The 12073-nt window shown below is 37.7% G+C and overlaps 1 protein-coding gene across 5 annotated transcripts in view; it reads right to left on the reverse strand.

The window, feature by feature from the left end:
- Positions 1-12073, reverse strand: part of LOC122908379 (ATP-binding cassette sub-family C member 2-like) — a 91093-nt gene that overhangs the window by 26725 nt on the left and 52295 nt on the right. For all 5 annotated transcript variants that reach the window (XM_044251116.1, XM_044251113.1, XM_044251114.1 and 2 more), the window contains 3 exons: positions 9715-9790; positions 1939-1999; positions 1265-1484 (listed from right to left, as the gene is read on the reverse strand). In XM_044251116.1, the coding sequence (XP_044107051.1) occupies positions 1265-1484; positions 1939-1999; positions 9715-9790 (357 nt within the window). The remainder of the gene's footprint in view (positions 1-1264; positions 1485-1938; positions 2000-9714; positions 9791-12073) is intronic.

Consider the following 12073-nt stretch of genomic DNA (forward strand, 5'->3'; position numbering starts at 1 on the left):
CCTAGAAGACACCTGACTACTCTTTCCCTAGCAAACCCCTCGTCTCTGATTTAATGCCTCCAGTAAAAGTCCATCATTCTTCTTCATCACTGCTAATTCATTCTTAGTTTGAAAAATTACTCTAGTTCACCTCTTTTCCCTCAAATCTCAGTTTTCCACTGGCCTTTCCAACTATCATGTCCAACAGGTCTCCAAACTACCTTCCCACCTCTAATTCCCCTACTCCCCTACCAATAACCTGAAGACCACTCAAATTGGCACCCTCACTCATGCTTATAATCCCCTTTCTCTCCCCGCCCTGTCTTTATTCATATCTTTCTCTCTGCATCTGTCACCTTTCCTTTTCTGTGATTTCAGTCTCACAAAATTAAAATCATTCTTTTAGTGACACCTCAAATGATAATGATTCCTTAAGAAATTATCTTTTTTTTTTAAAGATTTTCTTTCTTTCTTTTTTTTTTTTTTTTGACAGACAGAGATCACAAGTAGGCAGTGAGGCAGGCAGAGAGAGAGAAGGAAGCAGGCTCCCTGCTGAGCAGAGAGCCCAATGCAGGGTTGATCCCAGGACCCTGGGATCATGACCTGAGCCAAAGGCAGAGGCCTCAACGAACTGAGCCACCGGAAATTATCTTAACCCCAATATGGCTTTTTCCTGCTCTGTGTCCTTGCACATTTTCTTTTATTACTTTTATAGCATTTATTGCTTGCCATGTAGTTTTAGCTTTTATTTACAATGTAAGTTTGTGACTGTCTCACTTACTGATCTTCGTATCAATCACAAGTCTCACACATTCAGTGAATAGCCATATGGTCAGGAAAAACCTTTCCAAATACTTCATGTCAAGAATAGAGTGGGCCGTGGTGCCTGGATGGCTCAGTTGTTAAGCAGCTGCCTTCAGCTCAGGTTATGATCCTGGGGCCCTGGGATCGAGCCCCACATCGAGCTCCCTGCCCGACTCTCCCACTCCCTCTCCCACTCCCCCTACTTGTGTTCCTGTTCTCACTGTCTCTCTCTCTCTGTCAAATAAATAAAATCTTTAAAAAAAGAAAAAAAGAATAAAGAGAGGACCATGTAGCAGACACACATAAGTTTTGGGTTACTTTCTCAAATATGATCAATTAAAAACCTATGCATTTGAATTATCTCAAAATATTTGAAAACATGGTATAGGTTTTATTTGAAATAAAATTATGCCATATGTTTGCATTTAAATAAATTAGGTCAGAAAGAGAAAAAAAGAAGCCCCTGGACTTATTTTTTTACCTTGCATTAGTCCCAATAATCCATAGATGTTAAGTTTATTGCTTCTTATTTGCTTCCATTCTGTGAACTCATTCATGTGTTTTGCTTCTTTTACCCAGGCGCTAAGCCATAGGTTCTGTGCAACGCCCACCAGATTCTGCCCAAGGTAAGCAGCCACACTCAGCCACACCCACAGCCAGCCAAAGGCTTGGAGGTACTTCAGAATGACTGAGAACTTCACCTAAAGGCAAAATTAATATAAAATTAGGTTGCTGTATTTAAAAGTCCTACATGACATTTAAAAATCCTACGTGACATTTCTTAAGCTTTGTGATCTTGCTCAAGTTACGAACTGCTCTAACTCCCAGATAACTCAGCCGTAAATTGGAATTTTAGCAGCAGCCACCTTATAAGTACATGTAAAGTGTCCAGCATAGACCTGAGCACTTAAAAATGAAGCATGTTCAAATAATATTGGTAAATATCATTAGTAAACAAAATATAGATATCTAAGTAACATGTAATCCTAATTAAACACCACTATAATAAACCAACAGTGCCATTTTATGTAATTTCTTCAAACTATTTTATAGCAACCGTCCTCACATAAAAAATATGATATTTATTGATAATGCATGTAATCATTTATATTTGTGTGGTTAATAACAAATAATACTAGGAATTCTGGTGCTTACCCCACCAACAGGAATCTTTTCTTTTTTCATTGAGAACTGTTTTCCTTGATTCAATGAGGGCCTAATAAAGCAAGACAATGCACATTTTGTAGTTTTCAGAGTTTTTTTTAAAGCTATACATTATCAACCATTTTACTGCATATTCTTCTGCCCCGATAACATTGTTCCTTTAATCTTTTCAAATGGAGTTTACTCTCCGATATCCCATATATTTTAAAGTCAGAACATATAGTCTGATTTTTTTTTTAAAGATTTTATTTATTTATTTGACAGAGAGAAATCACAAGTAGTCGGAGAGGCAGGCAGAGAGAGAGAGAGGGAAGCAGGCTCCCTGCTGAGCAGAGAGCCCGATGCGGTACTCGATCCCAGGACCCTTGAGATCATAACCCGAGCCGAAGGCAGCGGCTTAACCCACTGAGCTACTGCTTCTTCTAGATAATTATTCTTGAGTCAATTCCCTAGGTTATTTAAGCTAATGCTACCCGACTGTACCGTACTCTACGTCTTCTCATCTACTTGCCTCCTAGTCTACCAAGATTATCATCAAGGAAAACCTGGCTAGCCCAGTCAGTAGAGCAGACAACTCTTGATCTCAGAGTTGTGTGTTTGAGCTCCAAAGTAGGCATGGAGCCTACTGAAAAAATAAATAAATAAATAAATTTTTTAAATAAATTCTTTTTTAAAAAAGGGGGCTCCTAGGTAGCTCAGTTCATTGAGCATCTGACCCTTGATTGTGGCTCAGTTCATGATCTCAGGGCCACGGAATCAAGCCCCACAGTGGGCTCTGTGCTCAGTGCAGAGTTAGCTTGTCCCTCTCCCTCTGTTCCTCCCCCAGCTCATGTACTCTTTCTTTCTCTCTCTAAAATAAATAAACAAGCAAATAAATAATAAGAATGGAATCAGGCTCATCGTCCTACTTCGTTCTGCCACCCTCCTGGGTGATGTCACAGTTTACACAGACAGCTTATTAAACTCAATGTCTTTTCAATCTCATGACCTTCCTACTTCCGGGTCCTTCATCTGCATTCTGCTTTGGCCATCAACTGTCAGGACTTCAAGCCATGAATCTTAATACCAGGAGCTAGCCCACCTCAGAAAACCCAACTTTAAACGTTTCAATCTCTGGCCATAATCCCTTCTATTTCTTTCTTTTTTTTTTTTTTTTCAAGATTTTATTTATTTATTTGACAGAGAGAGAGATCACAAGTAAGCAGAGAGGCAGAGGCAGAGAGTGAAAGGGGGAAGCAGGCTCCCTTCTGAGCAGAGAGCCCGATGCGGGACTCCATCCCAGGACCCTGGGATCATGACCCAAGCCCAAGGCAGAGGCTTAACCCACTGAGCCACCCAGGAGCTCCACCCCTTCTATTTCTAAGTTGTACATTCAATAACTCTCACTACATTTGGGTTTAGTTCCATCTAGACTTCCAGCTTCTAAATCCTTGTTCTCCTCAGATGACTGATGATTCTGTTTTCCAGATATTCCTGATTTTAGCACTGACTATCCAATATTCCAGGAAAATCTCAGTCCCGGGCAAACCTATTACCTCTTTCTGTTGCCTTCATTATCTGGCCTGTACTCCCTGATTATAGTATTATCCAAACTGCGGTAATATTCTGAACTCTCAGACTCTGCTTTCTTTCCATTAAACCTCCATGTTAGAACTCACATGTCGGTCTTCATCACACTCGCTTCAACAAAATCATGCAGCTCTGTGAATTGGTTCCACCATGAATTAGCGTCTTCCCTCTACCTGGGCTCTCAACAGTGCCTAGAAATTCTTCATGAGTCTCAGAAGGGACCCCACATCCTACTTGATGGAAAAAGTAAGGGCAGACAGGAAAGTCAGCCAACAAATCTCTACATTTATATGCATCTCTACATAGCCTTTTCTAATTCTCTTCTATAGAAAACAAAGGAAATTCTTTCCTCATATCTAAGAATAACCATATGATCTGAATCCCATTCTGTCCCATTTCCTCAAAACACATTTATTAACGATAGCGTTTCCATACTGTCCTGTCAAGGAGTCACTTGATGGTACTTGCTAGAAATACAGATTACAGGATTTCCCCCACTAGAAACCTGCCTTTCAAACAAATGATCCAAGGGATTCTCATCTTAAGGCAAATCTAAGAAACCCTGAGTTGTTCCCAATTTTTCTAACCTTCATCTTCTCCTCCCTACACCGACCTTTCCCCATCACCCCATAGAAGATGAGAACAACACATTCTTCTCATCTTAAAGCTAATACCAACACCACAAAAATGATAACTACTCTCAACTCTGTGTTCCTAAGTCAGTTACTATCCAAATTCTTGCCTTCCCTTTAGAGCCAAACATTTTTCTGCTAAACAACTTTGTCTCCTTCCACTTTCTGGCTGGAAGTGTTTCCTTCAATGGTGTCCTGATGAAATGAGTAAAACACTTATTGTTATATCCAGGGGATACCTTAAAAAATATTTCACTTTAATTCTTCATGACATTTGAAAATCATTGACTACTCCCTTGTTAAAGAAATGTTCCCTTTAATTTCCCTACCACCGTGCCATTTGTATTTTCTCACACCTCTCTGGCCCTCCGTGAGTTTCTCTTTAGGCTCCTTTCCCTGTCTTCTCCTTACTGTTTACATCTCCTCAGAATCAGTTCTAGTCATGACAGTGGATCCTTGAACAGCACAGGCTTGAAATGCGCAGGTCCACTTACAGGCAGATTTTTTTCAATAAATATATATACGGTACTGTGAATGTATTTTATTTCCCTTTTGATTTTCTTATTAAGATTCTCTTTCCTCTAGCTCACTTTACTGTAAGAATATGGTATGTAATACATGTAACATATAAAATACACGTTAATTGACTGTTTGCTATCAATAAGGCTTCGGGTCAACTATGGCTATTAGTAGCTAAGCTTCTGCAAAGTCAAAAGTTATACTCAGATTTCCAGCTACGTGGGGAATTGATGCCCTAAACCCTCACACTGTTCAAGCACCAACTCCATTTCCTTTATATGCTCCACACTCTTCTGAGTAATCTCATTCACTCAGTTTCAGTGACCTCCTTCTTCGTGGGTGACTCTCAAATTGATTGTTCTAGTCCATACCTCTCCCTTGAGTTCCAGTAAAATGCTTACCTCATTGCTTTGCTGTTTATCCCTATACCACCCTAAATTGAACCAGATATTTCCCTACCTCCTTTAAAGCTTTCTTTGGCTTTGTAAAGGGCCACAAACACTTTCTCTGTCTCAATCTTGGCGCCTTTCTAACCAATCACCAGGTATCTGTCAATTCCTCTAGAACTGTATTATTGGAAAAACATTTGGAAAATGCCTAACAGGATGAAGAAAAGTAATGCCAAAGGAGGAGGGAAAAAAAAGATGCTAGAGAATACTGCCATAGTCTTTTCTCTACGTGTGTAGTATCGTAATACACATGTTCTAAAACCATTCTTTAACTTTTAAACAATTTTGTATATGGTCTCTGTAACCCAGCATGCAAAGAACTTAAAATATTATTCTATAACTGCATTATATTTTTCATTTTACTATATTAAGATCCATTTAACAAATTCAGTAGTTATACTGGCTGTAGATTTTCCCCACTTTTTTGCTGTAATTGTCATTCTTTTTACACATCTCTCTCATCGTCCCTTGAAGGGACACAGGAGCATGTGGCATGCTAAGTTTTAAGTCATTTGATAAACCTAGATCAAAGTGACCTCTGGAAATACTGAACTGAGTTTAATTTCCTCCATTTCTCCATGTTTTCCATTTTATTTACCAAAATAAGAAAGACTTCATTTGATCACTCCAGTGGCTCTTCCCTTTCTATCTCTGGCACTAGTGTCAAGAAACATTCTGTGGGAGGTTGCAATACATGGCCTTTGTAGAATCAGCTTCGCCATCAGGAAAAGATACACTATTTAACAGACACTTTCATTGGAACAGTTCCTGGTATATGATTTGGGTTAATTACTGTCATCATCCTTCAAGCCCTTGGCATGGCTTCTGTTTGGATAAGCAAATTCAGCATTGGTGTCAAGCCAAAAAATTAATTCTTAATGTAGTTGGATATAAAACGCTATGAAACCCAACTGTTAAAAGGGAATTAAAGCATCCTAATTAGACACAACTAACAAAGACAAAGAATTTATTGGACACTATACAGGAGGGCACTGCTTTTGCAAACTATAATGTTATTCTTTTTCCACAAAAATACTGCATTTGGTTCTGGAAACTTTGTAGTGAATAACAGGTTCCATCTGAATTTTAAAAGAGCAAATTATTTTATGTTAGTGGAGAAGTTTTAAAAATGAGTCTTGTGTTGTCCTTCAGAAACCCTCAGGAAAGTTGGCACAATACCCGTCTGCATATTTTTGTATAAAAGATATAAAATTAACATACTGAAACCATTATCCCTGAACTGAGCAAGCAGCTGCAAAGTACGGAATATGGATGGAAGGATTCAAGTGATTAAAAGAGTCTGACATGAAAGACAGAAGGGGGCAGTCTAGATACTGAAATCACAAGCCGGGTTCACTTTATTCAAGGAAGACATTAATAAAAATTTTAAAAAATAAAGTAATTAATGTGTACCATGTAAATTTAAACCAGGAAGTGAGAAGTAAAATGTAGAAACAGTTCATATTATTTTAGTCCCTATTATAGAACTGAACGAACGTGTCATAAAGTAATTCTAAGTCTTAAATTTCAGACATTTATTTAGTCCAACTGCCTTGTCACCCTTTTCCTATAGGCAGTTAGCCACTTTCCCCATGAAATACCTAACTTTCCCATGAAGACAACTCACTGCATTCTATCTCTCAGTACATCCCATTGTAGAGCATCTCTAACATCCCACTGTGGAGAGTCTCTAACTGCCATAAAGTTCCTGCCCGTGTGTATCTTCCAGTCCCTTGTCTATCTTAATGCTGCATGAGGTGGAAACTGGACAAATCCAAAAAATAGAAAGTTAGGTTAAAAATTCAGGAAAGTTTTCTAGATGTAATATTATCTTATTAAACAGTGAAGCAGATAAAAAAATGAAAGCTAGAATGAGAAGTAGCACAGAAAATAATAAACCAGAAAATACACAGGAAGTAGCCAAACATGCACATATTTTGGAAAAAATAGGTCTCTGGTCTCTCAAACACAAGATAAAAAATGATTTAAATACTCTGGTGACAAATAAGAAAAGATGAGCATGGGGGAATTCATGGACTGCCAATCAACATTTTTATCTCAGTTATTAAAGAGTAAGCTTGAAGCTTGTTGTGTTGAGAAGAATGTAACATATTGAAATGGAGGCTATCTCCCCAGCCTACTAATCATTGGAGAAGTAAGTTTCAGAATGCTGGCTTCAGTCTGAGTCTCCACAACTTAAGAAATGTTTAGAAATCAATTCTGTAAATAAATTTTTATAGGGATTGGGATTCCTCTTTCAAGCAGAAACTTCCCAAAAGTGATTCACAAAAACTTCAAGGGGTTCAATTTAGGTATTATGACTGACAATGATTTTATAAATAAGGACAACTGATGTATTATAGAGAGAAGGGTATGATTAAGTTAACAACAATACTTACTGATTTTTAAGTTTTAAGATTTTTAACAACATACATATTGACGGCATGGTGAAACTATACACAACTGAAAATTCTCCTAATGACCAGACATGTGTAGATCCTATAGCACATGAATTTCAAAGTCTGTTTCAATGCTTCTAGATTCACTTCTCTGGGGAATCCTTAAAAACTAACACTCATTTAAATGAAAGGCATTGTCATAATGTAAAAAAAATAAAGTAGAATAAATAATGGATCAAAAGACCCTTGGGGCACCTGGGTGGCTCAGTGGGTTGAGCCGCTGCCTTAGGCTCAGACCATGATCTCAGGGTCCTGGGATTGAGTCCCGCATTGGGCTCTCTGCTCAGCAGGGAGCCTGCTTCCCTCTCTCTCTCTCTGCCTGCCTCTCTCTCTGCCTGCTTGTGATCTCTGTCAAATAAATAAATAAAATCTTAAAAAAAAAAAAAAAAGAAAAGACCCTTGAGTGTTCTTTCAGAATTCAGTTACTTATTCATCCATTCAATAATTATTTCTTGAACATCAGCTTATATGTTATAATAACATAAAACACAGCTTTTTATTCAGTGTTTAGTCGAAACTTGTTATTTAGGTAGCAGTAAAGCAATGAACAAATGGACAAAAATTTAGGCTGCTATAAAGCTTAAAACTGGAAGTAAAAGATAAAATAAAAGGGAATAATTTTGTAGTATACTGAAAATTAATAAGAATTAGAGGGGAAAAAAATAAGCCTGGGAGGAATTGGGAAGTATTGTGATAAAATGGAGCAGCTAAAACAAGGAATTTTGGAACACTGAAAAGAAATAAAATAAAATAAAAAAGAAAAGAATAAAATAAATAATAATAAAAAACTAAAAAACAAAACAAAAAAAAAACAGAGTGGCCAAACCCAAAGTCTTCATCGATAAGGTAATATTTGAGCAAAGACCTGCAAAAGGGGGATGAGCAAGTCATATGGGTCTCTGGGAGAACGATTTAGCTGATTTATTGACTCAGCTGAAGCTGATGCAGAGGCAAAACTCAAACCAGCAGCATCCACATCATCCACACATCCTTAGGAATATCCACTCTTTTCAAAATAAATAAATAAATTCAAGGTCTTTTTTTTTTTTTAAAGATTTTATTTATTTATTTGACAGAGAGAGATCACAAGCAGGCAGAGAGGCAGGCAGAGAGAGAGGAGGAAGCAGGCTCCCTGCTGAGCAGAGAGCCCGATGCGGGCCTCGATCCCAGGACCCTGAGAAGATGACCTGAACCGAAGGCAGCGGCTTAACCCACTGAGCCACCCAGGCGCCCCAAGGTCTATTTTTTAATTCAAGGTCCAATCTACAAAATTCTGAGCCAATGGCTCTCTAAATGCTTGCTTCTTTATAATCCACCCTAATTCTCCATTTTAGCAATTCTGGTGAGTGGCTGTTCCTTGTAATTCTGGCACCAACTTCTTAATCAGTGTATTCCTACTATTTCTTTTTTTTTCTTTCAGTCTCCTATTTGCAACAACTGGGGGAAATATTGAGGCAAGTAACGGATTAGGGTAATTTGTTTTAATTACTGTTCATTTTAATAACTTTTGAAAAAAGAAGTATAATACAACAAAATACAATCGGGGTCCATGTTTTATTATCTTTATTTCTCTCACTTTCTTCCATCCTCCTTTTACTTCTTCCCTCCCCCTTCCCTGCATACCTTCTCCCCCGCTTCCTCCTTCACTTCCTCCCTTCCTCATGTCTTTCCTTCCTTTCTCTTGCTTCATTTAACAGATTCTCCAATTCCTACACCTAGTCCCTATTTCTAGGTCATATATCCTGGCCTGATAACTATACCAGTCCATTGCAGAATTCTCAAGTCTAAAGCTTATTTTCACATTCACATCAGCAGTGGGTACAAATGTTATGAGCTGGGGATAGTACCCGCACGCTCACGCGCGCGCTCACACACACACACACACAATTCTGCTGCTAGAATTTGTCTAGAAGTTAATGAGAGTCTAATGAGCATGTATTTCCCAAACTAAATCACATCCATCTCTCTTAAAACCTTAGGGGTATCCATCTAACAGAGTTTAAAATTTGGAGACCACTAAGTACATTTAGTAGCCATTGTAATGTGTAGATCCTTTATAAAAGGAGCATTTTAAATGCTAAAAGGATTGCAATTAATTATTTATAATCCCATTGAGCCTCTTATTATCCTAATACTCACCTATCATTTTGCTCCAAGATTTGGTCTTTCAGTATAGTTCTGGAGTTGATTACACTGACTCGCTTTAAAGAATGAGCTGGAGAGGAAGATGGTGAGTGCTTTTATATACATACAGGCAAACAATGCATAAAATAAATGATGAATGATTAAATCAGTTGGGGAAATTTGGGAGTTCTGGATCCACACGTATACAGGGAGCCCTCTCATTTTTCCCATTATTTTCCCTTCACCTGAAGTATCTTCTAACATCTTCTAAAACTAAGATTTCATAATGAAAAAGCCTACAGAAATTCTTTTTTTGGACATTAGAGAGGAGTGCTAACTTGTTTTGGACTTCCACAGAGGGGCCAGGTATTTGCCCAAGAGGAACCTGACTCTAGTCTTTAAAAGAAGAATGCAATTTAATGAGGCCTTATAGACAATTGTGATTATTATGAAGATTACTACTGAAACACAATGGTAAATTCCCCAAATCTCTGTCATGTTCTTTCTAATGTCACAAATACTAATAACAGATTCCTATGTGGAAGATACTATAATTATCCCTTTATTCTAGAGATAAAAAGACTGAGGCACAGAGAAGTTAAGCAGGTCACCCAAACCAAGGTTTCACATCTAGAACTACAAGACTGAGGTTCAAGTTACTGCTTGTGAATTTGATGGGAAACATCTCAGAGCTTGGCTGAGTTTTGTCTTTTTTTTCCTTACAGTAGAATACTTAAACTCCTTGAATTTCAGACTTCTCATCTTTAAAACAAAGGAACTGTTTTTGGGAATTTCTACAATCTCATATATGAATTCTGTTTTTTCTTATTTCTAGAAAATCCCATGTCTCACAGTATTCCATGTCTCACAGAATGAAAAGTTGATCTGGAGCTATTTCAGCCCCTCCTGCCTAACGTACGTTTTCATTTCTATAGTTTATAATAATCATCTTAAAATTTATATATTTACAATTTATAGAGTGCTTTCACCATAATTTTGAGTAACAAATGAGCTTATAAAATAAAGAAAATAGTTAAGCTTCTCCATATTTTGCAAGGGAAAAATAAAACGCAGGATAAGTGACTTGCCTGAAACCAACAGTCATTAAAGAGACGGAGTGAAAGGGAGAGAGACAAAGAGCAAACAAGAGTGAGCTAAGACACACACTCATTCCTGTCTCTTCACGCCAAGTTAATGTACTTGTTCTACATGTTTAATACAAAGTTTAAGAGTTTGGCTGGCCTCTGGCATGAAACAGAGGTAGTATTGGATTCAAAGTCTGCCACTTACAATCTGTCTTAACTTGTACAAGATATCTGATCTCTGTAAAATCATGACCATGTGGTCTCGGGAGATTTCTGGGAGGATTAAGCAAAGGCAAAAGTTGTGAATATATTGACTTACTATCCATGATGTCCTAGCTATCACTGGGATTATTAGTGTGGGTAAGAAGTAGCCTACACTAATCCTATTAATATGTAAATTAATCATCAGGCCTCATACCTTTTTTCATTGACCTTTCTTCTCATCTCTGATTGATTCTCTAATATAATATTCCCTTAAGTTGAAATTTGTAGACTTTTCCAAGCTGGATGGAGTCTTTGAGACCTGATGTCTCCAAACCCAAATTATACTATAAAAACTACTTTTTTCTAAGTTATCTGTTATTAACCCTAATATTGAAGGTGAGAAAGACAGGAAAAGAAGTAAAAGTGGTTAAGTCATAAGCAGTTTTGAGGGCAAGGGAATGATAGAAATGTTCTTTGTGCAATTCCAAATCAGCCACCAGGAGAAAAAAAGACTTAGTTCAAGTCCCATTTTTCATAAATGGGAAGAACCAGAGGTGTTAAGTCATCCTATGAAGACTCACTTAGTTATTCAGAATCAGAACTAGAGCCTGGGGCAACGTAAACTTGGCCCAGAGTGTTTTCCCACAAGATGGTGCTTCCTGTTGCTCCACCCTGGTGTCACCTAAGTTAGCATGAATTTTAAAATGGAAGGATTGTGTAACTTTTATAAATATTCTTGAACAGACTCAAGATCAAAGAAGATAAAATATATAAATGATAGATCACAGGGTGTTTTAGAAGTGGGGATCATACATCTCAAATTCCATTCCCTGTCCAGGGAACCCTTTTCTTCTAAATCCCAACAAAAATGTTCTCAGATAAAATTTGAGTTTTCCCTACTACATCCACAAATAAGAGAAAGAAATGCTGCATAGAAACAGGCCTGTGCCTCACATAGGTGGGTAACAGGGCAAGAATAAAAATGAAGGCCCCACATACCATCATCCTAATTATTTAACAGTAACCATTGGAACCAGCCAACTTATCATTAGTAAGTTCTATGGCTTATCCTGACCAATACAGCT

Source organism: Neovison vison, chromosome 6, assembly GCF_020171115.1.
Source record: "Neovison vison isolate M4711 chromosome 6, ASM_NN_V1, whole genome shotgun sequence".
NCBI lineage: Eukaryota > Metazoa > Chordata > Mammalia > Carnivora > Mustelidae > Neogale > Neogale vison.